At 41.8% G+C, this 27,504-nt stretch overlaps 1 protein-coding gene across 1 annotated transcript; it reads right to left on the bottom strand.

Moving 5' to 3' along the window:
- Positions 1 to 687: 687 nt before the first annotated feature.
- On the bottom strand, positions 688 to 25,803 carry LOC105923623 (NLR family CARD domain-containing protein 3; the record flags this gene model as incomplete). The annotated part of the gene is given in 8 exon segments (XM_036133632.1): positions 688 to 811; positions 4,618 to 4,791; positions 6,177 to 6,353; positions 19,769 to 21,557; positions 22,578 to 22,593; positions 22,918 to 23,125; positions 24,345 to 24,485; positions 25,533 to 25,803. Coding segments are annotated over 8 exon segments (2,634 nt in total), but the record flags the coding sequence as incomplete, so codon positions are not given.
- Between the last annotated feature and the right edge of the window lie 1,701 nt (positions 25,804 to 27,504).

Consider the following 27,504-nt stretch of genomic DNA (forward strand, 5'->3'; position numbering starts at 1 on the left):
CCATGTAGCTCTATAATGAACCAGCAGGTTAAATAGGGATGTAGTACTATGGACCGGGCCCTGGAACCTTTAATCATGGCTCAGCGTACCACCTATTCACAGGAGATACTACTTGTTATTTATTTAGATTTCTCCTCAATAATTACTGTTTGGTTTAATGCTGCTGCCTCCACTTAGCAGCAATTTATCAATTTATAAACCTTAGATAACCTACGAAGAATGAAATTTTAGTCCATTCTAATCTGATGCTAGAAACACTCCCATGAAATAAAAAATAAAGTAATATTCTCAATCATCAGAGTCATGGCAACTACAACAGGATTAAATCCAAGGTTAGCAGACTTTCACTCAGTTTCTGTGAAAACGTTTCAACACCTGATCCAGGAGTCTTTGACAATCCTGGAGGCTCTCAGTTGAGCAACGTGGACTTTAGGAGTTGCTGTTTTTAGGCAATAAATCCTGGCAGGAAGTTGGAAACAGAAAGAAACTTTAACTGGAGCAAAGCAGTGAAGAAGAAAGCAGACTTTACCATGAAGATCCTCAGTGTGGATCAGTAGAATATCAGCCAGATGTCTGCAGTTTAGTGTCAACACAACTTTCACATCACAAATATCAGAACTAAAACATGGAGTCTTACTTTAATCTTTGTAGTTTGCAGAGGGGAGTCTGGAGAAAACCACAGAGCTCCTTCACTCCAGCATCTTTCAGGTCGTTCCAGCTCAGGTCCAGTTCTGTCAGATGGGAGGGGTTGGACTTCAGAGCCAAAACCACAGAAGAACAGCTGATCTCTGACAAACTGCAGCCAATTAATCTGAATAAAGAATAAAAGATGTGAGCTGAAGCCAACAGGATGCAGGTTAAAACTGAAATATGAACAAATAAATTATAAAATGTAGAAAATTAATTTCCCTGAATGTAAAAGTCCCAGAAACATGATGAACTGATGTCTGATATTTGATCCAGTAGAACTGATTTAAAGAGTTAAACCCAGCAGAACCAGAACATGTTATCATGACGTGTTGTTAGAATATTTCAGTCGGGCCTTCAGTGGTTCTGAGCTGGAACCAAACTGGACTTTAATAAGCAAAGTGTGACATCAGAGCTGTTAATTAATGCTGCTGTGATTGAATGGAAGCAGCTCATTTTCACAGTGACAGTAACCTTCTATTGAGGGGAACTGAGGGATTTATCTGAAGGATCAACAGCTGCAATAATTACACTTCACTCATTTCTAAACACATGAATACATGACTGAGAACAGAAGCGCTTCTACCTGTTCTACTGTCACACAGGATGCTGCATCACAAACACAACCAGTCTGATATCAATGTTATCAGCAAAGAAAGCAGAACAAATTCCCAACAAACATCAGATTTCTTCATCCAACCATCCAAGCTGAGATTTAACTGGAGGCCAACAGTTCAGAGCTCAATGTTGCTTCAGTCCAGAAGGTGGAGCCCAGAACAAATGGACCTTTTCCAGTTTTTACTCTTCAGAACATCTGGACCACATTCAGACTCTTCAGGAAAAATGCTGCTTATTTTTTCCTGGACTTTCCTGCTTGTGTCTCTGACTCCTTTATTGTCGGCTATATTAGATGATGCTGGATTCATGGTGAGGATATTTACAGAGAGTCTGCAGTCATTTCAACAAGTCCTCCCATTGTTTAGATCCTGGCTCACTGAAAAGGGCTCCTAGAAAGTAGAGCTGAACAATATCAGGAGAACATGGCTGTACAACCAGCAGACAGGACCCACCGGACTCTGCTTAGGAACATTTTTACTACAACTTCCCAGAAACCCCTACACCACTCCCATATCTGTCATGCTGGTTCATCTAGACCTTTTCTCTCCACGGTTCTGACCTCCTCGACCCTCCTTCTCCTAGAAATCCATCATCCTGCCTGTCTGGGTCATCTTGGGGTTCTGGGACCTCCTGTAGTTTGGCTGCTGGGCCGAACCAACAAACTCCAGCAAGAAGCTCCTTCTAACAGCTCCAACACTGAACATCTCTAGCTGGGCAGTCTTTCCATGAAGCTTTCTGCTTTCAGCCACATCCACCACACTCTTTTCCTCCCAGCTTCTCTGGCTTTGGTCCCGTTCTGACTGCTGCCGGGTCTGGCTCTTTATTTTTCTCATCTTGGTCCTTCTGGCGTCCATGTTGGATCTGCTCCCCTCTGCTGTGCTGCTGAGCAGAACTGTTTATGGTTCTTCACAGTTTCCCTCTGCTGGACTTTTTCTTTGGCCTTTGTGAGCGTTAACTCAGAGTCCATTGGTACCGGTTCAGACAGCTTTATGTCCTTTTATCCCAGCTACAGTTCTGGCCCGTATGAGTTCTTCTTCCAGTTCTCCAGAACCACAGTTTCCTGCCAGTTTGTGTCCAGCTGTAATAAATGGTTCTGCTCTCTCTCCATCTTGGTGACGTCTGGAACTGAACTGGGCTCTTTTAAAGATGATGGAGGATTTCCCCACATAGTGCTGCTCAAACACAGCTTTTCCAGCTCCAGGCATCTTTTCTCTGCTCTAGTCAAAGGTCCAACAGCTAAAATGTCATCTGCAGCTTCTCCCACAGCAAACAGGAGTGAACTAACTTGATCTTCCTCACATTTCTCATCTAGAGCTGCTGCAGTCTGAAACCTCTCCAATCTTCTGGCCCACCTCGCCCGTTCTGCAGGACAGGAGAAGTCCAACGGTTCTGGAGGGGTTACTTGTACTGCCGTCTCCATCTTTGTTCTTCTATCCCTGGTTTCCTCACCTTCAGGATGTAAACCTCTGGATGTGTTGTCTCTCGGTACCTCTCCCTCAGCCCACATGGGCCCATCAGGACCACATCCTAGCAACACCAGCAGCTATAGTGAGGTGGTCAGCTTAGCGCTGGCTTTCAGTAGTGATGGTCTGCTTGAAGCTGAAGCTCTGGAGCATTTGTCAGAAACAGCAACACAGTCCTTCAGAAGAACTTTGTTGGGGCTTGATTCATGGGGCCGGGTCATGGGTCAATGAAGTCCAAAGCTTCATTTGGGACGTCATTGATCTGGTGGTTCAGCACCTGCTTCATGGCTTTCAGCAGAAGTCCATCATGTGTAACAGCCGCTCCATGTAGCTCTATAATGAACCAGCAGGTTAAATAGGGATGTAGTACTATGGACCGGGCCCTGGAACCTTTAATCATGGCTCAGCGTACCACCTATTCACAGGAGATACTACTTGTTATTTATTTAGATTTCTCCTCAATAATTACTGTTTGGTTTAATGCTGCTGCCTCCACTTAGCAGCAAATTATCAATTTATAAACCTTAGATAACCTACGAAGAATGAAACTTTAGTCCATTCTAATCTGATGTTAGAAACACTCCCATGAAGAAATTGGAAAACAAAACAGAGATTCAGGAAACATGTTTAAATGAATATTTCAGTAAAACAAGTATAATTAAATAAAAAGTCATTCCAATCACACCAAATGTGATCTCAGCAGTGTCACAATAGTTTCTAACAATATTCACCTCTCAGGTTTATCAGGTCAAACTGCTCTCAGTCCAAAACATCACTTATCAGGTCAGCTAATATTGACTAAATATGGATAACTGAAGCCAGAATAAAGCGCTGCAGGCCTGAGTCGTTGCTTGGGTTTGTTGTGGCTAAAAACAAACATCCAGTTCACTTGCTGAGCAAACCAACTAAAATCAAGTGAACTTGTTAGGTTCATGGAGCCCAAATCCTTTAGAGTTTGGACTGGATGGGGAAGGCTAGATGGGGGATCCCTTTAATGTGCAGCTGGTCCAGATGAGGAGGCAGGTGAGGGCAAAGGTCAACCCTCAAGGTCGTCCAGGGCAGCAACATGTGAAGCCAAAGCAGCTGAATAACCAACGTCTGCTCTTCCAGCGGGTCCAAAGATTGGCTCCTGGTCCACTCTGGACATCAGCAGCTCTTAGCTCCTATTCAGTTATTTACAAAACTCATTTTCTTCTGATATCGAGTCAGTAAGAGTTTAACTGGACAATAATGTTAGAAATTATTCAATATACAGTAAAACCAGCTGCTACCACATTTAAATACATGCTAATAGTGCTTAGCAATGCTAACTTTGGCTCAAAGCATCATTCTGAAGCAGCAGAAAACACAAAGACTTTTATCTTCAGTTTGCTTCTTAAAGTCTGTTACTTGTCTGTAACTTTGCATTAACCTCAGTAGTAGACAGCTTTAATCTCTCATCGTTATAATTCTGCTCCACACCGGGCCCTCTGGCTTGTCTGCTCATGCCTGTGCATATTCTCAATCATCAGAGTCATGGCAACTACAACAGGATTAAATCCAAGGTTAGCAGACTTTCACTCAGTTTCTGTGAAAACGTTTCAACACCTGATCCAGGAGTCTTTGACAATCCTGGAGGCTCTCAGTTGAGCAACGTGGAGTTTAGGAGTTGCTGTTTTTAGGCAATAAATCCTGGCAGGAAGTTGGAAACAGAAAGAAACTTTAACTGGAGCAAAGCAGTGAAGAAGAAAGCAGACTTTACCATGAAGATCCTCAGTGTGGATCAGTAGAATATCAGCCAGATGTCTGCAGTTTAGTGTCAACACAACTTTCACATCACAAATATCAGAACTAAAACATGGAGTCTGACCTCAATATCTGTAGTTTGCAGAGGGGAGTCTGGAGAAAACCACAGAGCTCCTTCACTCCAGCATCTTTCAGGTTGTTGTCACTCAGGTCCAGTTCTGTCAGATGGGAGGGGTTGGACTTCAGAGCCAATACCACAGAAGAACAGCTGATCTCTGACAAACTGCAGCTCCTCAATCTGAATAAAGAATAAAAGATGTGAGCTGAAGCCAACAGGATGCAGGTTAAAACTGAAATATGAACAAATAAATAATAAAATGTAGAAAATTAATTTCCCTGAATGTAAAAGTCCCAGAAACATGATGAACTGATGTCTGATATTTGATCCAGTAGAACTGATTTAAAGAGTTAAACCCAGCAGAACCAGAACATGTTATCATGACGTGTGAAGGTCCAGATCAAGGTGTGTTTCTCAGCAGTGGCGGCTGGTGATGAAGATGTTCTGGGGTTAGGGTTGGGGGGGCACTAGAGGTTGGAGATTACCACACAACAATAAACTCTACTTGAACATAAATCCATCCATGATCACTTGCTGCTGCTGGATATTTAAGTCTGATCGCTCTGGCGTCTGTTTAAAATGCTGCTGTCTTCTAGTCTGGGTCAGGGTTCTGGTAGAACAGTGGTTCTCAGACCCATAATGTTCTAAACATGGATCATTTAACAGAGTTTCAGCTCAGATTGTTCTGGATTTATCTTCAACCTAAACCAGCAGCCTGCATGGAGGCTTTTCTCTAAGGAAACATGGCGTCTGTTTAAAGTTCTGCTCATTCAGTCCCTGATCACTGAACATTGGTCCGATGTTCTGCTGCTGGGCTCAGATGTTCTCCATCATACTGGGTCAGTTGTTCTCAGTGGGTCTCTGTGTGTCTGGTGGGTCATTCTGAGAACTAAAACCTACCATGAGGAGACTTTCTCCACCTCCGGCCCTCAGCTGTGGATCAGCCTTCCTGAAGACCTGAGGGCAGCTCAGAGGTTTAAATAAATAATAATCATCTGGATTTTTTATTCCATCTTTCAATAAAGTTTTTACTGTTGATCCCCTGAAAGGTGAAGGAACAGGAGCTAGGAGCTCTTAGTAGAACGTTGCCCATGCAGCCTTGATCTGAACAACCAGATCAGCCATTTTTTGTCATATCAAACACACCCATCCTGTCTTTGAGCAGCTCACCCTTTCTCAAAAACACCATATATGAACATAAACACCTGTTTGATTGGGATATTGCTGCAGTGAGAATTACTCTGTTGTTTTTTCTACAGATTGCCTTTTATATTTAATTTCAACTGAAAGTTTCTAGTTTAATGATCAGAGTTTATTGATTGTAGTATTTTAGAATGACTTTTATGCCAATATTCTACATCAGTCCAAAACATTTTTAGGTATAAACTATGGTTAGTAAATATAATATGAATATTCTGAGATTCTGAAATCAGGAAAGAAAATATTTACGTGATAAAAGTGTTTCAAAATTGCATTCAAACAGTTGTGACACAGACAGTTCTTTATAAAAACAAGTATTATAGCATCACTAAATGATGTTAGTTGGATAAATAAAGAAAACTAACCTCAGGATGTTAACTCTGCAGACTGAACTCTTCAGTATCTCACACAGATTCTTCATTCCAGAGTCTTTCACTCCATCGATCTCTCTTATCTCCACTTCAGTCAGATGAGAGGGGTTAGACTTCAGAATTGAGGCTACAACTTCAACTTCAGTCTCTGAGAGTTTGCAGCCAATAAGTCTGTGATTAGGGAAAATAAAGCAGTTCTAATTAAACCAAACATGATAAACAAAGACTAAAATAGGATGACTGAACAGTGATGACATCATCTGATCTTCCCATCAGTGTCTGTGTTTGACACGACAAAATGAGTCTCTTCATTCTCATCAGAGGGCTGTTTGACAAAACCAAGATAACAGATTAAACCAGGATTTTCCAGATATCCTGGCTAAATTAAGCCTAGACTCGGTTTCCCAAAAGCAGTAACATCAGTTACCATGGTGATTTATTCTCTCAGCTAGCATGCTCTAGACCAGGCTAACAGCCAGGCTTAGTTAATCCTGATGCCTTCTCTGTTCAGTCAGCGGTCACACTGATCAGAAACCAGTGAGTCTTCTCTATGATTCTGTTTTATTATCTGTGTGTTTTGGTATTTTTTATCAGCCTGCATTAAAATACCACTGATACACACTGGCATTCAGTCAAGTACTATTATTATTATTATTTTTTTTTAATAATAATAATAATAATTGTAATCCCCTGGAGGCCCAGGGGGAGAACCAGGACACTCTGGAGGGACTATGTCTCCCTGCTGGGAACACCTTGGGATTCCCCCGGAGGAGCTGGCCCAAGTGGCTGGAGAGAGGAACGTCTGGTCCTCACTACTGAAGCTGCTACCCCGGCGACCCGACCCCGGATAAGCAGAAGACGATTGATTGACGGATGGATGGATGATCGATGGATAATAATAATATCGTCTTTATGGTCATTGCAACATACATTACAACAAAATTTGTTCTCTGCTTTTAACCCATCACCCTCGGGAAGTTATTAAATTTATTAAAAAAGAAAAACTGAAATATCACATTTTTATTTAGCAATCAATTTTTCAAACAAAAAAAAAGTTACACGTTAATATGAGATATACCAATGCAACTTTAGGCACTATTTGGCTAAAAACATTTGTTTTTCAAGGTTATTTGAACATATCGTTATATAGCCCAAAGATATCATGATGTTAGATTTTCTTTATATCGCCCACCCCTACTGAAAGGTATGAACATGAAAACTGTGGTCATGTACAGCAGTGAATAATTAGTTGGGGCTCCTTTTCCCTGGATTACTGCAGCAATGCAGCAAGGCCTGGAGTCGACCAGTCTGTGGCGCTGCTCAGGTGTTATGAGAGCCCAGGTTGCTCTGATTCTATTCTAATTCTCTGAGATACTCAATCTGGGGTTTTCATTAGTTATTGGTTATAATAAACACAATTCTAAGAAATAAACACTTGAAATATATCGGTCTGTGTATAATGAAAGACTATAATATACAGGTTTTACTTTTTGAATGATATTACTGAAACAAATCTACTTTTTCATAATATTCTAATTATATGAACAGCTCAATCAAGTTTAATCTTCTTAGCCTCAGCTGAAGTTCTCCAGTCTCAACCTGTAAGGTAGCTACAGATGTCCTAAAAGCTCCACAGCATACACAGACATTCAGATTGTTCTTTATTAAGCTTAATTAAGTGGCTTTCAGCTGCTGAAATAAATTTTATACAACCAGAATCCAGGGTTGGTCTCATTAGAGCCTGATAAATCCCCATCAATTATCTTCTCACTGCCCCCCAATCCTGTCCAGATAGACATTTAAACACATTATTTACTTTTTTACATTTATTTTAACTGACTCTATATGCTGATTCCATGTAAGATACTCTACAAGCTCCTATGCCCAGCTGAGTTAGTGAACTGCAGCCTAGAGTCCATTAGCCAGCTTGTTAGCATCGGCTAGTTGCTATGCTAAGCTAGCGGTAAAACACAGTCCAAAAAGCTTTGAGTAGAAACTTCTCTGTCTTCTACCTCGGACTTAAGCACACTTACTCTCTGTGGATTATCGTGGGGACAAACCACGGCACAAATTACTGTTTATAGTCCAAAAACAAGCCAGTTTAACATGTAGATGTTGGCTTATGGCCGCCGAACTGGTGTTGTGCGCAATTCTATTTCCCCCGTGTCGGGAGCGTGCTTTGCAGCCGTTTTCCCGGCGCTTCTAGTTGATTTCTCGGTAAAACAAATCCTATAATCATGTCGAGGTTGTAACATTCAGTTTAATCGGCAGCTGTTTACAAAATTGTAAAATAAAAATAAATAAACGAGGTCTTTCAGACATCTCCCGAAAACTTTGGGAAATAAAGAGCAAATGTTTCTAAATTCTCAAAAATTATGTGTGATAGCATGTAGTATACTAGAAATTTCATTAATCCAGTAAACTGTCGTATTTATCTTTACATAAGGATGTACTGGGAAGTCTACACTCTTGTGTTTTCAGGAAGGCTTAGGCTGTTTTTCAATTCACGAGAACGCGCTCGCGTTCTCGTGAATTGAAAAACAGCCATAATGTTTGTGTCCTGCTATCAGCTATCCCATCCTCCTCTGTGGAATGCAATTTTTTAATGTTTAATAAAAGACAAAAACAAATAATGCTAAGTTCCTGTCGTTTTATTTAAAAAAATATATTTATAATTACTTCTGTCTTTCTCTCAGAGCACCATGGCAAGAATCGATGAAGCAGTATGCTGGATACGGGTCAACATGTCTCTTTTCCGTGGACATGTTGAACTGCCCAGCATATTGTCCATGACAGCAGAGGATCGACAGCAGTTCTTTCAGAACATCGCCAATGATGACGACATCCATGATTCAAGAGAATGCCTCCTTTTTGTTTTTGAATATCAAGAAGATTACACAGTTTTTTTAAAAATTCTTGTTCAGCTGTGTTGGCAATGTTTAACACCCCTACCCTTTCCCCTTAGCCAGAGGACAGGCACCACCCCTGGCCTATCTATCTAATCTTTAATTGTTGTTGTTATGTTGACTTTTATTTGTGAAAAATACATTTATTTTTGGATAAACTTGTTTGGACTTATTGTAAAAACCTATTTAACCCCTATACTATGTTGAAAAAATATATTATGTTGCGGGTCATTTTGACCCATACTATGTAAATGAATGCAAAACAGTCACAAAAACAGGTTAAACCAATAAACAATTAATAATATTATTATTGCATACAATACAATTTTAATTAATAAATACTTTATTTAATAGCTATTTTGTGTGGGTGTTTTCCCTCATCACAAACACGTTTCGCAATATTACTGTGTACCTTCTGCAGATGTAATTCTTACATTTCACACATCATCAATATGACCGGGAGTCATATTGATGATGGCAGTCTGCCTCGACTTTGATGTGGTGATGTAGAGTGTTTTACACAGACCCTCAGACCCAAATCCTTCACACACACCTTGGTCTGGGTCTCAGAGGTGGATTTTTTTGGATCTGAACAGCTACTTACCCACATTAATGTGGCTGGGTCAAAATGACCCACTACACTACCCCCCCCCCCCCCCCCCCACTACACATCAAAGTGACCAGATTTTTCAAACAAGTTCATGACCCCAGATGAGGAAAAAAAATGATAACCAGCCCTTTGATCAACACAAACTGAAATGGGTCCAATTAAGGGTTACCACATACTATTTTAACACAATATTATGTATTGAGTTTAATTCAGTGTTTGCAAGATTAATTTCACTACTTTTAAATTAATGTCTATAATGCCATGAAGCAATTACGATAATGCATATTTATTGCAACATTTTTATATTTGGGAAATTATTTTAACGGCTACTGTCACCGAAAATAACGTGACTGCAGTTTTTTATGTTGTAATTAAAACTTTCTAAAGTTTGCCCTTCATATTTTTACTTTCACCGCGCCACACTTCCCAGGGGTGACGTCATCAAAATGGCCGACTTGGATGGGCGGAGTTGAGTTAGAAGTGACGTCATCAAAATGGCCAACTTGGATGGGCGGAGTTGGATATCCAAAAGGCGCTGCAGCGAAAGGCTTCTCGCATAATCAGCAGACAGTACGTCAACAATGTAAATATAATTTTTAATATCTCAGAAACCAAAACTGCACAAACGAAAATTTCAACGGCACAAACCTGCACAAACGGAGCACTAACGAACTAGCCCACTTTGGTTTGTTTTGGAGCGATATGGGGGGATGGTGTTACCTGACTCCGCCAGATAGATTTGCTCCGCATATCCATCTGGAAACCTTCCGTTGAAGTAATTTTGGGAAGGGGCGAAAATACTGGTTAGCTGATTGGCCTATGTTGGTGATAGACGGGCCAAATGAACCAATCAGATTCGTCGTCGCTCTGTTACGAGTGACGACGAAAACACAACCACAAGCCAAGCTACTCTTGCTGCTGCAGGTAAAGGCTCGTTAGCTCAGCAAAGTAATACTCTGTAATTCCGATAAAACTTGCTCGATAGCCACGCTAACGCTAGTTTCATCGGCTGAAGCCGCCATGTTGTTTAGACTGAACTGTCGCGCTTCCCGTTGCGTCACACCTCAACCCGCCTCAAAGCCAACGCTGATTGGACGTTCGTTTGGTGAACGGCTCCAAATTTTCTTCAACGGAGAGTATCCAGACTGATCTGCGAGTGAAACCTTGAAAACTCGCGAGATCAGGATGGTCTCACGAGGCTAGGGATGGTGACGTCATCGGCCAAAATTATAACTTTTAATTTCTCAAAAACGAAAGTTGCACAAACGAAAATTTCAACGGCACAAACCTGCACAAACGGAGCACTAACGAACTAGCCCACTTTGGTTTGTTTTGGAGCGATATGGGGGGATGGTGAACTCTAGATGACCTAAAAAATAATTTTTAATATCTCAGAAACCAAAACTGCACAAACGAAAATTTCAACGGCACAAACCTGCACAAACGGAGCACTAACCATTCAGACTATTTGCTGAATTTTTTGACGTGGGTGGGGTGTCAGCTTCACACAGCTGATTTTCACGGGGGAACAGAATAGACCTCTTGCATCTGACGTCACAGTCACGTGATCGGGGGTGCGCGCCTCCATCTTGGTGGGCAGGCTAGCCTGACAGCCCGTCTACTACATGACAAAACGGGTGATTTAGAGCGTACTTTTAGTTAGTTTATTTTAGGAATCTAAGCAATGCCTACGACTTGTTGTGCTCCCGGTTGCACAGAGAGGCATTCCAAATCGTTGGATGTACGTTTCTGTCGTTTACCGAAGGATGAGGAAAGAAGAAAGAATTGGATATTTTCAATGAAAAGAGCGCAGGCAGACCCTCCCAATGGACTGGGGGAGCCACCATAACACGACAGAATTTGCAGTCTACACTTCATCTCCGGTAAATACAACTTAATTCTGCTCTAGTCATTGTTCTACTTAAATAACGGCGGAGGGGAGGTAGCGATCGCTACACGGGCCGGAGAGCCGCTGTTACACGCAGCGGCTTCTCCGCCCGTGTAGCTTTAGACAGCCGCCGCTGTCTGAAACACGAGCCGCTGTTGCTGCTACAGACAGCGGCGGAGGGGAGGTAGCTATCGCTACACGGGCCGGTGTAGGTACCAGATTGACTCGGGCTGCCAGATTGACTCGGGTCCTGCGTCTTCTGATGACGTCACTATACATTGTTGGTTTAACGTTTGCTCAATTGCGCAAAATATTGTAATTGGTCTGGACAACTTACTAAAGTAATTATAGCGGGGTGTAGGTTTTATTCGAGAGCGGGATTGCGGCTTGTAAACGGACAATTTTACGAAGAAAATCGCCGTGGTCCCTGCGCCTCCCGATGACGTCACCAATTCTCCGTGGGCCTTGCGCCTCCCGATGACGTCACCTTATGGCAACACCACTCAAACAAACTACATTGAGCCCGCGGTCTGCATTTGTAACGAATAAATTTTATTAAGTTAATTTAGCGGTTTCTTTTTTCTCAAAAGCTTGAACAAATATTCAAGCCATTTTACAAATAAATAAACAACAAACAACATCAGTACAAAAAGGAGGAATGAACGTTATTGATTTTACAGTGATGAATGCCGTGATAAAATTAAATGTGGCTGCTGACTTTTATTAAAAATGAAATGAGTTTATGGTTTAGTTTCCCTTCACAACATAAAAAAAAATTTGGAGGAATTAAATTTCTCTAAGGTTGTAACTTCTTTGATCCTGCAAAATTACCGATTAAATTGTCAGACTACCACACAAGTATTCCAAAATGATGTTAAAAGTTTTCATGCCTCGACTAATTTACAGGAAAATAACCGTAAATTAACAAAATAAAATTGATTTGTAACAAATGGAGACCGCGGGCGCATAATCTAGTTTGTTTGAGTTGAGTTGCCATACATAGACGTCATCGGGTAGCACCCGAGCCAATCTGGCAGCCCGAGTCAATCTGGTACCTACACCGGAGAAGCCGCCGGAGAAGCCGCTGTTGCTGCTTCAGACAGCGGCGGCTCTCCGGCCCGTGTAGCGATCACCACCTCCCCTCCGCCCGTTCACGGGCGATAGTATTTGTGTTTACGCTGCAATGTCGCCGACACCCCCACCCATTTTAACAAGACAAAAACGCCTAAATAATCCGTAGTGAGTGATGTTTTTTTAACCTACCGGGCGGGTCTTCCTCTCTGCTGAGACACGGCCTGTGTCCGACGCTGCTTTCTGCTGTTGCACAAACATGTCTGAACATCCATCCATCCATTTTCTGACCTTCTTAATCCCTCATGGCGTCGCTGGCGTTGCTGGAGCCTTTTTCCTGATATAAAATAATTGCAGCCGTCCAGTGGTTTCATGGCTTTCGTGCTCTCTTGTCCGTACTGGCCTGCGTGTTTATAAAGCAGCTGTGTCGCGGTACGAAACCCTTGGCCAGCATTTCACAGACTCGCTCCGTCCCTTCAGGCTTTTGCTGTGTGGATCTGGCAATCTGATACCATCAACCATCAACTTACTCTTAAAACGATCTTGTGATACGTTATCTAAAGAAGAAAAATACCTGGAGAACTCGTCATTTTGTCAAATGGCGTGCCAACCAATATGGCCGCCACGCAAGGGGTTCTGGGTAACGGAGTCACGTGGTTGCAAGGGGTCTATTGCGCACACCTGATCTCTGTGGCTTCTCGTGCTGCACTCTCTCAGCCAAACTCGCGATACATTCACTGACTACCTCTGTGTAGGAAATTACACTTCTCACATCCATCCATCCATTTTCCAAACTGCTTTATCCCTCATGGGGTCGCGGGGGTTGCTGGTGCCTATCTTCTCACATTTACCATTATTAAAATGAAATACAACTATGCAAATGGATGTTTAAACACATTATAAACACATTTTAAAGATCAACACTTTTAATAAAGCAAGAATAAACGAATTTACCCATTTAAACTATTTCTTGCATTTATGAGCTTAGCTATATAGTGTTTACTTCATGGACTTTTTACTGCATCTCTTGTTTATCCAGGCTACTGCGGTCTATTTCAGTCAGTCTAATTCAGCTTTTTTTAAATATTTGGCACAGTTTGAAATATAAAAGTTTACAATTTTGCTATTTTTCACATGTCTGATCTTAAAATGAATCCCAGTGAGACCATAGACACGGGAAGTAGGGTGCTGCGGGGGCTGCAGCCTCCCTCGTCATAGCATCAGCCCCCCCATGGTGGGGGGCTGTGGAGTTTTTTTTTTTTTTTGCAAAAAAGAACATACAAGAACAATATAGAACAATAATAATTACAAACAGATACAATATCAAAGGGCTTTACGGGGGGGGCTGTGGAGTAACATAATAGACCAGTTCACGCGTGACGTCAGCGCTACATCCGGGTCCCGCTTGTAGGCAAAAAGCAGAACTGTTCTCATCTACTACATGACAAAATGGGTGATTTAGAACATACTTTTAGTTCGTTTATTTTTTGAATCTAAACAATGCCTACGACTTGTTGGGCTCCCGGTTGCACAGAGAGGCATTCCAAATCGTCGGATGTACGTTTCTGTTGTTTACCGAAGGACGAAGAAAGAAGAAAGAAATGGATATTTTCAATGAAAAGAGCGCAGGCAGACACTCCCAATGGACTGGGGGAGCCATCATACCACGACAGAATTTGCAGTCTACACTTCATCTCCGGTAAATAGAACTTAATTCTGCTCTAGTCATTGTTCTACCTAAATAGCGGCGGAGGGGAGGTGGCGATCGCTACACGGGCCGGAGCTGATGCGCTGCAGCAGCAGCACGCTGCATCATTTTAGTTTTCTTCGTGCAATCAGTGTGCAATAATGTTCACCAGACAGCGTCTCCATTACGCCCCTGTTCACGCACGGGTGACCCTAACGTCAGCCATCAGCCACAGCCCTCAACATAATGACGTCACGTGTTTCACAACCCAGCCATCAGCCCCCCTCGCTTGAAACAGCTTCCAGTGCGCCTGAGTGAGACTGAATGTGTGTAGACAGAGAGGCAGAGGACAAAATGATTCTTCAGAGGGAAAGATTCTACTTGTTGCTGTGTCCACAATCTTTAAATGATTTTAATTCCAGTTACTAAACCGTCTCAACTAGAAAACATGTTTACCTTTTGTTCTGTCAGATTGAAATGGTTAATTTAGTTTGATTTATAGATTATTTTACAGACATCAGAGATGGCAGCATAAATGGGGTTATTAAGAGTGCAGAAAACTGAGAGTGAAGATGAGTAATGATTTTATATTTTTCAGTTAAACACACGAGGCTGCCTTCAATGATTTATTGGTGTTACACAGGCTCACCAATGTAACAATGTGCCATTTTCTGTCCTCCAAAATAAGAGCTTAATCAAAATGTTTGAACAAAGTTGGTATTTAATTCAGGACAGTAAACTAATTGGTTTTATATTATTTTATCATTTTTATAAAGCTGGTTATTTTTCTTTGCAGATCCTGGCATGAAGGGAGCATGCTTTCTAACAGACTTGCTTCTTTCTCTAGAATATCTGCGGCATTTGGGAGCTCACAGAAGGAAGCACCGGAGAAAGCTTCTCAGTTTTCTGGACCAGACTAAAGGCCTCGTGTGATGCTCAAAATTTTGTCAACATTTCCAGCCTTTTATTTGGTCTTTTGCTTGGTGATGGATATAAATGTTATTGTGGTCCACTCCAAAAGCCCCACATAGCTAGATTTGGACTCCCCAATTAATGACAATAAATTGTAAGCCACCACTTGCTTCCATCTCGTTGTGCTTCCTGCTGACATAAAGACACATGCATGAGTTGCTGCTCTCCTCTATGCCCAGGTAATGTCACATCCAAAAAGCTTCCCTGTTCCCAGGTGCAGCTCCACACATTTCCTCCAGAGTTAAGACATCTGGTTCCAGCTTAATGTGTTAAAGTCTTCTTTGCTGGTTTCTGATATCATGGAGAGGAAGACTCGTGTTCTGAAGAAGCTTGTGGCCTGTTGAGCACGCTGAAAAATATATTATCTGTTTTTCTATGTGCATTTGCTCCATCTAATCTATATGCCAGTGGCTTTCACCTGATTTTTGGTAAAAATATGACCCAATTTATTGTCCATAGTCAAAACATTCTTTTGTAGGAGTGGATAAATTATTCTTTGTTAAGTTCTCCTATGATTATTTCACATTATTTTTTATTTTTATTTTTTTTTGCTTTTTAATTGCTCCCTCAGCTTTTTTCACATCAGGTCCCTGCTTTGTATAATGAAATACCTTAGATAATAAAATGTTTGGTTATTTGTTTTTGCACAATGGACACGTCTATTTTATCGCCTCATACAGTTTTAACTAGAAACAGTTATTTAAATTAACATTTTCATGAATTACTAATATATAATAAATGCACAATAAACTGGGTTATACATACATGCAGTCCACATTTAAAAATTAGCAATACAATAGTTGTGTCTTCCCCAGAGAATACTTCATGCTGGGTCATCAGTCAAAACATCTACAGCCCCATATTTTCCTCAAGTTATTTAAATCATTTTTTAAATAATTTAGTTCAGCTCTATCATTCAGCTCCTTTTCCATCTGATACCAGATAAAACAGACTGACATCTGTTAAACCTGGGTTTAAGGAAATATAGGAGTAAGTCCTGAAATTAGTGATAAACAACAAGGTCTTCTATTGTTCATGATGTGTCCACCAGAGGGCGCATTGACAGCATAAATGGTTTCAGCTCTTTTAAGTTTAATAAAAATTGTTCTAATACAATATATTTTTTGTGCAAAATAATTACAGTTGTTATAAAATTAACCGTATTGTGTTTGTGCATGCCCAAAGGAGCTGATGGTACGGATCGTGCTACTGGTGCAGATCAGGTTGTGACAATCACTCTTCCTTCTCTTCATCTTCATCTTCACCCGGCAGTGTTGTTGTGCTGCTTGCTGGCAGCCTTCCGTCGCCATTAAAACGGAGCTCCATTAATAACTTCTCATTTCTTTGGGCACCGTCTGAATTTTCTTGTCCACTATGAAACACAACAAATGTCCTCCTCCATGCTGGGCCACAGTATTGATTTGAGAGCTTCCATATAGCGCTTTGGGTGGTCAGCATGACTGGAAAAGCACTATATAAGTTCAGTGGAATTCTGGCATACTGTTATGCAAAATGTGATTCCACCCTTAGCCAATCAGAGACAGTCAGGCTTCTGAAAAGACGCCTCCAAGTCGACTCGCTGCGATTGGAATCCCAGAGAAGAAGGCACTAGAAATGGTTACAGTTCTATTGAACCATTACTAGTGGGAAGACCGGAAATGCGACCTCAAATGGCCTAAAATGGAAAGTAAAAAAAACTTTGCAAAACTGCAAAAAATAATAAATGTTTAATTTTTTGTTTAAATTGATACTTGTGTAAAATTTGTTATCATTGTGTTATTCTTATCATGTAAATGGAAGTAGAAAATGCGATATTGGCTTCAAGAATCGGCCAAAAAAATAAATAATCAGCCCCCTTATCTGGTATCGGTTTACCTGATGTCAGAATAATCTGTATCGGCCTTAAAAACTTGTATCGGTCCACCTCTACTATATTCCATCTTTTTAATTTGCCCCGCACCCACTTCCATTCCTCCAAACTCACTTCCTGACACATCACTTTCCTCTAAGTCCAATTGTCACTCTTTGAGTTGTACCGCCTTTTTCCACTTCTTTATTCACTTCCATCAAAGTCTGCACTCATAGCTGAGAGTTCAGAATGATCAGTTATTCATTTACATCTCCAATTACAGAGACAATAGAGCAATCATGGTTGCTTTACCTATAAATCACATTTTTACCCTAAATGTTTCAAACTATGTTTAAAACAGGTCAGTCGTCCACTGCTGGAAAGTTAACAGTGCAGCTCAAAGCAACTATAACATCAGAAATATTCTGCTTAATACCTTTCCTGTCTGATAAAGGTCTGTCAACAGTTTTTACTATCATAATAAATCTTCATAGTTTATTTTTCTTCCATAGTTTGTTGTTGATGATGTTTTGCTTGTTCAGCTTGTTCCAATCTCTGTCCTGTAAATTATTCTGGGACATAGAGAACATTGATAAATAGATACATGATCAGATAAACAATGATGGACGCTTTTCAGATACTTCTTCAGGTTTTTGTTGGATGAATGGAGACTAAAGTATCATCAGTGTTACCAGGGTGACCAAATATCCATCCATCCATCTATTTTCTGACCCGCTTAATCCCTCATGGGGCCTCATGTTTTAGTTTATCCTGTTATTTATTAAGTTTTAGTCTTAGCTTTATCTTCTGTTTTAGGTTTGTACTTCAGGGTTGTTTCTGTTCTTATTAAATCTGGGGTAGTTTCTGTTCCTGTCCACTTGTCCTGTCAGCTTTTTAGTTCTCCCCTCCTTGATCACTTCCACCTGGTTTTGGTTCATTAGTCCCTCCGTGCTCACCTGTCCGCCCGCCTATTCATACCTGCCTCAGTTCTCTGCACTTTGCCAGAACGTCTCTTCTCAAGCCAAGGGTAAGAGCCTCCCAGCTTTCCATTTATTCTGTGTCCCTGCCTGTTTGCCCGTTTATTGCCCGACCTGTCTCTCCCTTCTGTCTCTGAGCCTCACTGATCCTGTTTGGTCCTGTCTACCCGTCTGGAACCTGCCCTGTCTGTCTCTGGAGCCTGGAACCTGGTTACTCTGGATTGTGTGCCTTGGACTCTGTTCTGACCGGTGTACCTCCCTTCCCTGTTGTGTCTGCTTATCATCATTTAACCAGCCCGGTCGAGTTTGGACTCAGTTTTTTTTCCCTGTTTTTTCCCCTTTCAAGTCTGTAAAATAAAACCGTTTTTGAGCGCAGCTCCAAGTCTGGCTGAATGTTGGGTTCACTCAAAGCAAATTCATTACACATAATGCTTGTTTTTTGTTTCACTCTGTCATCATTCGATAGCACAATGAGCATTATTTCCACATTAATATGGAACATTAATTTGATTTAATGGTGTTATGTATAACTTTAGGGTTAACCCATCAAGTGACCGATCGCTACAACGCCACCTAACTTCCAGGAGGAATGATTGCATTAATAAAATCAAGTGTCCTAAAGATTGATTTCTACTGAGCAAATCATTCTTTAAAATGTTATCTTATCTAATAATGTTGTTTAATTCAGGATTTGCATTGTGCATGGATTGAAACAGGTATCAAATGTTGACAACTTCTTGAAGAGAAGTTGTCACTCTATTCTATGTCTATGCAGAGTTTGCTGTTAAAAGATCGCCAGTGCTCGAATAATTCCTTTCAACTATTTGTTATATCAGCTGTTTGGGCTGATATTCACTGGACAATACTTAACAGACCGAGAGTTATTTATTAAACATTAAATAAATTAAAACAGTGGGTAATGGCAAACAATTTTATGCTTCACTTTGTTCATTTCAGTATGTTTTAATTGTAAAGCACTTTGGTCCTCTTTATTAGTCATGCAAAGGGTTATATAAATGATTGATGAATATAAATATTATAAAGCTCTTATGTTGCTATAATAATGTCATAACTTCTCTCCACAGACGTGATCAACTCTGGAGATCTGAAAGCTGCAGAGCAGTGAGATCAGCAGAGAGTGAAGCCTTGTTCCCTCCTTTAACTCAGCCAAGGTCACTGATGTCAAACCTGTGATGGTTTCTAACATCACTTCCCTCACTCCACATGAAATGATCCACTGTGGGGACCCCAGATGTAGGAGACCAGAACAGGATGGAGCAGGTAGATTAGACAAAAGAGATGCAGAAAGAGGAGCAGGTTGAAGGTGGCTTGAGGAGGAAGCTGTGGAAGGTGGAAGAGGGAAGAATGCAATAATGAGGGGATGAAGAACATTAAACTGGGAGGATGAAGAGATGTGAGGAGAACAGATGAGTAGAGATAAGGTGAGGATGAATGGATTAGAGAGGAAGGAAGCAAGGAAATAATGAACGTCCTGCAGAGGACAGAGAGATAAAATGTTTGTAGTTAAAGACCCAAAAACGTCCAGAAGCAACTTGAATAATGAAGAATAAACAGGATGACAATAATGCTGAATCAGCATCACTCAATGAAGACATCTGGACTCACCGAGCCTTTCTGCAGTTCCTCACAGCTGGAATCAGTCTCAGTCGTCCTGCTTCTGATGTGTTGTACTTCTCCAGGTCCAACTCATCCAGAACCTCCTCTGACATCTGCAGCATGAAGGCCAGAGCTGAGCACTGGAACAAAGAGAGCTTCTCTGATCTGTTCTCTGATTTCAGGAACTGTTGGATCTCCTGATAAACTGAGAGGTCCTTCATCTCCATCAGACAGTGGAAGATGTTGATGCTTCTGTCTGGAGAGATTCTATCATCAGTGTTCATCTCCTTCAGGTTGTTGATGACTCTCTGGATGGTTTCTGGACTGTTCTCTGTCTGACCCAGCAGGCCTCCTAAGAGTCTCTGGTTGGACTCCACAGAGAGGCCATGAAGGAAGCGAGCAAACAGGTCCAGGTGGCCATTTTTACTTCTGAGGGATTTATACATGATACTGTGCATGAAGTCCTCCAGAGAGTAACTATAGTATCCCCCCAGGAACTTCTTCACCACCTCTGTGTTCCTGCTGGTGAAGCAGTGGAACATGTAGACTGCAGCCAGAAACTCCTGAATGCTCAGATGAACAAAGCAGTAGACTGCTTTCTGGAACATCACACTCTCTCTCTTGAAGATCTCTGTACAAACTCCTGAGTACACCGAGGCCTCTGTGACATCCAGACCACACTGCTCCAGGTCTTCTTGGTAGAACATGATGTTTCCTTTCTCCAGATGTTCTAACGCCAGCCTCCCCAGCTTCAGGAGAACTTCCCTGTCAGCCTCCATCAGCTCCTGTGGACTCCTCCCATGTCCTTCATGGTACTTGTTCTTCTTCCTCCTGGTCTGGACCAGCAGGAAGTGAGAGTACATGTCAGTCATGGTCTTGGGCAGCTCTCCTCTCTGCTCTGTGGTCAACATGTTCTCCAGAACCGTAGCAGTGATCCAGCAGAAGACTGGGATTCCACACATGATGTGGAGGCTCCTGGAGGTCTTGATGTGGGAGATGATTCTGCTGGACAGCTCTTCATCACTGAACCTCCTCCTGAAGTACTCCTCCTTCTGGGCGTCGGTGAAGCCTCGTACCTCTGTTACCCTGGCAACACATGAAGGAGGGATCTGATTGGCCGCTGCAGGTCTGGAGGTGATCCAGACCAGAGCCGAGGGAAGCAGGTTCCCCTTGATGAGGTTTGTCAGCAGAACGTCGACTGATGACTTCTGTGTGACGTCAGAAACAAGCCGACTGTGGTTGAAGTCCAGAGAAAGTCTGCTTTCATCCAGGCCGTCAAAGATGAAGAGAAGTTTGTGGGCAGCCAGCTGCTCTGCTGGGAGCTTCTGGAGGGTTGGATGGAAAACATGGAGCAGCGTGAGAAGACTGTGCTGCTCACCTCTGATCAGGTTCAGCTCCCTGAACGACAGCAGAACCACCACACGGACATCTTGGTTCTCCAAGCCCTCGGCCCAGTCCAGAGTGAACTTCTGCACTGAGAAGGTTTTTCCAACACCAGCGACGCCGTTGGTCAGAACCACTCTGATGGCTCCATGTTGGTCAGGTAAGGCTTTAAAGATGTCGTGGCACCTGATTGGAGAGTCATGGAGGTTCTGGATCCTGGAAGCTCTCTCCAGCTGCTTCACCTCATGTTGGGTATTAACCTCTTCACTCTGTCCCTCTGTGATGTAGAGATCAGTGTAGATCCTGTTGAGGAGGGTTCTACTTCCTGGTTCATCACTTCCTTCAGTCACACGTTCACATCTCCTCCTCAGACTGATCTTATGTTCCTCTAGAACCTCCTGCAGACCAACATCTGCTGGAACAGAGAAGAAAAGACAACTGAAGGAAAAACCTGATTTAGTGATGAAGTTGGAGCAGAAACATCTGGAACATCAGGAGGTGTCATCATTAGAAGGTCTCTTAGTTCACATGATGTGATGCTAACCAATGGGATCCATCCTTAGAACCAGAACCTTGTTAGATGGTCAGACAGCAGAGTTCTGCCTCTGCTTTGTGGCCAGTATCTGTTCACTGTCAGGATCTGATTCACAAAGCAGATCAGATGAAGAAATGCTGACAGAAACATGCAGCAGCTTTCAGCAACATGAACTCTTTAGCATCAGGTCACCATTGTCCTCATTTCTCTGTTTCTATCTGACCTTCTCCCACAAACACAGCAGCTACAGAAGAGGCAGAGAGACAGAAAATGTTTCCTGGCAGCATTTTCAGCCTTAATGAAGGAAATCTGGAGGAAATGCTCTAATCTGCCAGAGAAACAGCTCATTGGATCAGGTAGTGTTCACATTTCAGATGCTTTTCTCACTCAGAGACTGGATTGGATGTTTTTAAAGAATAATTACAGATTAGAAATGACATGGGACTGATTTGGCCCTTTAGAAGTAAACAGCAGATAGAAATATTCCATGTTTCTACAAATATATCTCCTGTAATCTGGGATCTATTGTCAGAGTAAATAAAGGTTTCTGTCTCTCAGACTTTCCTTCCCTCTTTCTGTAAAGCAGCAGTGCAGCAGGTTGTTTTCTCCACCTTTTTGTTTCCATGCATCAAAATGAGCAGCAGCTTTAAGGAGATGTTCAGTTTTAATGCATTTAGCACAAAGGGCTGAAAACAGAACCACTTCAAAGCAAACCCAATAGGTTGTTGGGTTGAACACAGACGTTACATTTACAGCAGCTGGAAATCCAGAGATTCAGGGGAAATAATTGATCACAGAAAGACTTTTAAACACTTGAATTTCCAAATCCCAACTAAAGACGTGGAATTAGTTCAACAGAGACGATAGAAGGAAGTTCTGATTGGAGATGTTCAGTCTCACCTGGAGCACAGCTGCTCTGATTGGCTGCCAGCAGTCCAGCTCCTGTTCTGAAGAAGTAAAACATGTAATCACACCCCTTCTCCTTCCTTTAGATCTTAACATAAATAAACATTCCTCCAGATTTCTGCTTAAGTTTATAATTTTTGTAAATCAATATTTAAACAAATTAATGAACATGCATATAAAAACACATTTACATCCCAACAATTATACCTACAGCCAACGTGACCAAGACTATTGTACATGTGTGTATAACCAGGCCAATGAATACTACTGGTTTATTGACTAACAGCTTATGATTATGTAGCTGTAAGTTAAGCTAAAATAAGAATTAATTTACTTTTAGTTTATAAACTGAAGACTGAGTCAATATTATGTTTTTATTTCTCTGCAGAGTCACATCCATCAGTTAGAAACTGGTTTCTTACTCTGAGTCTGAGGGTCCAGGTTCAGCACTGAAGAATGGATTCTGATCTTTGGACCGGTCACTCCTCATAGACGGACAGCTGGATCCTGGAGGTTCTGCTCTCTGTCTGTGGTTCTGACCTCTGAAACACCAACATGTTGTTATTCAGATCACATCAATCAGTGAGAAACTCTGTGATAAAAACCAGAGAAGAAGCTCTGAACACAAACTGCTGCAGAGAAGCAGAAGGTTTAAAGATCCAGAGTGAAACATTCAGACGGTTCTGTTGGACCAAACTGAACATTATCTTAATAACCGGGTTCTACTGGTCTGGATCACATGGGTCCAACCAACACCTGCAGGACAACAGGCTCATGTCACAGTTTAATGGAGCTGATGAGATCAGATTTATATTAATTATTCTACAAAGTACTTCTATAGTATACACTACTAATACTACAAAGCCCAGAAAGTTCTGGACACGGTCCGATTGATCACATCTAGTCTGAGAAGGTGGAGAGCAGAGGATCTGGTCCCTGATAGCAGAACTAAAGCTGTTGATCTGGTCTGAGGAGCTGATGTGGCCGTCATTAAAGAACAGAACACATGAACGGACCATGAAACAGAACCTTAGAACAAGAACAAAGTTCTGGACAGACAGGAGACATTTAGGGAACTAGGAGAGTTAAAATGCAGTTTGGTATCAGAGCAGATCATGTTCATCAGAGCAGGATGTTAAAGTGAAGCTGATGTTCAGAAGACAGAAATCAGTTCCTTTGTTTCCAGAGGGAGAGTTTATCAGAAGAAGAAGGATTAAAAGGTCCAACTTGATGAGAACAGAACCAAAATCAGAGGCAGGGTGACGTTAAGGTTGGTTTCATGCTGGGAGGAAATCTCTGAGTTGATGGAAAGTAAAGGAAGAGACGCCACAGAGCTGCAGAATGAACAGCTGCTGTGTGAGTTTTGGGTTCTGGTCAGAAAAAGTTCCCAGTAGGAGTTCATACTGGACCTGATATTTGTCCCTAAAAACAGCGTCAGCAGGAATTATTACTGGTCTCAGCTGACAGCTCTGATGGCCCATGGATAAAAACTATGTTTCATCCAGGAGGTTCTGGCTTTCATGGACCGGTACCGCTGGTCTGAAGGCACCAGTCTGAACAGTGATGAGCTGGGTGGGAGGAGTCTTTGAGGATGTTTGTGGCTCTTCTGATGCATCTGGACTTGGTAACCTCCTGATGCATCAGCAGAACCACAAGCTGAACAAGGTCCAAACCAGAGAGACGCTGAAGATCAACCAGTTAATATTCTAGATATTATATCTCTGTGGAGTCACATGGATCAGTTAGAAACTGGGTTCTTACTCTGAGGGTCCAGGTTCTTCACTGAAGTCTGGAGGTTTATCTTTGGACCAGTCACTCCTCATAGATGGACAGCTGGATCCTGGAGGTTCTGCTCTGTCCTCCTTTAGATCACAATCCTCCATCTTCTGGACTTCAGTCAGCCTGAGAGAGAAACCAGAACCAGTCAGTTCCCAGTGGTTCAGGTCCAGTCAGTGTCTGTAAAGCAGAAAGCTGATTCCCATCATGTGTGTAGAGGACCAGAGGAACCTGAGTTCAGCAGGTACCATCTGGGTCTGGATTGTCCTCTCCTTCACTACTTCATGCACCTCCTGATGTCTGCTGGCTGATCTCCTCAGAACCATCTGGAGAAGTTCTGGTTTATTTAGAAAATGAAGCTAAAACTGAGAGTGAAACCTTTTCAGGTCTAAACTGGAATCATGTTCCAGGTCTGTAGAAACATCCAGAGTGAGGTCAGATGTAGTGAATGAAGGAGGGAACATTTCCTCTGAAGTTCTGATGTGTTGGTTCTGAACACAGCGGCCCGCTCACATGTTGGAGCCGGCTCCTGTTAGAGAGCCTTCAGTTAAAGCAGCGCTTCTGAAACCTTTCAGGTCCAGACCTCCTTTAGAGGAAGATGTTCTGCTGGTTCCTCTGCTGAGAGTCAGAACCGCTCAGAGACCAGAACATAAAGAGAAATCAGTGAAAACTTCACTTTTTATTATTTACTTGACTTCAGGTCAAGTCTTCCTCTGCAGCTTCTGGTCAAGTCTTCCTCTGCAGCTTCTGGTCAAGTCTTCCTCTGCAGCTTCTGGTCAAGTCTTCATCTGCAGCTTCTGGTCAAGTCTTCCTCTGCAGCTTCTGGTCAAGTCTTCCTCTGCAGCTTCTGGTCAAGTCTTCCTCTGCAGCTTCTGGTCAAGTCTTCATCTGCAGCTTCTGGTCAAGTCTTCCTCTGCAGCTTCTGGTCAAGTCTTCCTCTGCATGCTCTGTCTGGTCAAGTCAGTCTCCACCTGCTGCATCTGGTCATCTGCTCATTCCTGCTGGGATCTCCTGTCAGCAGCCTTCATTCTTCTCCTCTTCCTGCCTGCCTGCCCATTCTGCCACTATCACACATTTAATAATAAAACTTTTAAACCCTACGCTGTGTCGGCCTGAATACCAGGTTCACCACATACAGGAACATTACTTCTTTATTATTAGATTATTACTGACTTCATTATTATAGCTGCTCTGCTTTGTCCTCCTGGTTCTGATCACATTCCTCCATCTTGTGGCTTCAGTCAGTCTGAGAGAAAACAGGAACTGACTTTGAGCTCACAGCTAAAGAATCAGGACAAACGGGTCGGTCCAAGATTCCCGCTAAGAAAACAAAGGTTTTAACTTCCTGCTTCTCTGTCAGTTTCAGCCGTCTGTTAGAAAATAAAAATATTGTTTTAAAATATGAAGAATTAAAGCTGAAGGAGAACCAGACTGAGTTCTGCTACTGGTTCAGCTCACAGGGAGAAAATCCACTGAAAGAGAAACCAGAAGACGTTAACACTCACCCTGATCCAGATTCTTCACCTTGTTTTGCTCTGATCTAAACTGACTGTAGTCTGAACCTGACTGGACCTGCTTCTCCTGATCGTATCATACCTGATTCACTTGAGGCTCCGCCCCTTCTGACAGGACAGGTGAGTCTACCTGTGTTTAATGATGTTCAGATTCATTTCTGTTCATCTTTGCATTTACAGCAAACTGAATTCTGAATCACCAAGTTCACACTTGATATTTATGTTTGAATCATAATTTAGGATTTTTATTTCATCATTTATTTAGATTAATTGAGATTTTCCTGCTGATCAGATTCAGTTTTATTTATACAGAACTTTATAAAACCACCAGCAGTTGCATCAAAGTTCAAAAAGTCATAAAAACATACAATTAAATAAATAAAAGCAAAACATTTTTACAGTTTAGATTTGAGCTTTTCAGCTAAAACTTGTTCTGACATTGATGTTCCTCTTATTGAGGCTGGTCCTCCTGGATGTTCCTTTAGAAATTCCCCTCGGTTCTCCTCAGTTTAGCTCTCTTGAGCTTTAGACTCTCTCTGTTCATCTGTGGCATTTCTACTTGATCTCCTCCCAACACTAAAGCTGATGTTTTAACAGAATTCTCTCCATCACAACAACAAACTATGAAAAAAGTCACATTACCAGGTGATTTTAACCTATGATGACGTTCAGAAGGACTGACTCACATCTGATTTCCTTCATATCATTCGTACATTTGATTGTCCTCAGTATGGTTCTGGTCCAACTCATGATCCTGGACTCTCCAACACCATCTGACCTTTCAACTATTAATAAACTCATTTCTGATCACAAAGCTTTACTGTTTAACTTTATACCAAACCTCTGACTGTTAACCAGACAGGCCCTCAGCATTTTAGAGCCAATACTTCAGAACATTTTATCACATCTATCAACGGTTTCTTCAGCTTGATGAACAGAACTCTTCCTACTCTGCAGATGAGTCGGCCTTTAAATGTCTGCAGCCTCATTGGACCTAGTAGCACCTTCTAAACTCTCAAAACTCAATTCTATTTAATCTGAAACATCCTCCTGGATCTATGACACCGTTCAGAGAACCAGAAAGCAACACAGGCAAGATGGAGAAGTTAGACCTCTGACCTTTTTATGTTAAAACCCTTTTTAAAAGATTTTAAAAGAGTTTTAAAGGAGTAAAAACTTCATACACAACTCATTGGTTCATATGTGCCAAATTTAAATAGCTTTTTAAGACACCTACTCTATCATCAATCAGCCTAAATTGTTAATTCTTCCTTTACTTCCATATCTAGAGAAGCATAAAGTTTAATTCAATTCATCCACTTTCTCAGTCTGAGTTCACGAGAACAATGAATAGCAAGAAGTCTTCTTCCTGTCTTTTAGATGTTTGAACGTTTTTATCTCTGGACATTTTAACACTTTTGAAGAAGTCTTTATTCTCTGGGAATGTTACCTCCATGTTTAAAGTAGTTGTTCTCCAACCATCAGTGAATAAATCAGGCCTTGACTCTGATCATTTTAATATTTCTATGCCCTGTTCTGGCTGTCTGTCTGCTTGCTGACTCTCATCCTGCACCGCTACAATCAGCATCATCTCCTGCATCTGTGAGTCTCCTCCGTTGGCAGCTCAGTCA

Source organism: Fundulus heteroclitus, unplaced genomic scaffold, assembly GCF_011125445.2.
Source record: "Fundulus heteroclitus isolate FHET01 unplaced genomic scaffold, MU-UCD_Fhet_4.1 scaffold_65, whole genome shotgun sequence".
Classification (NCBI taxonomy): domain Eukaryota; kingdom Metazoa; phylum Chordata; class Actinopteri; order Cyprinodontiformes; family Fundulidae; genus Fundulus; species Fundulus heteroclitus.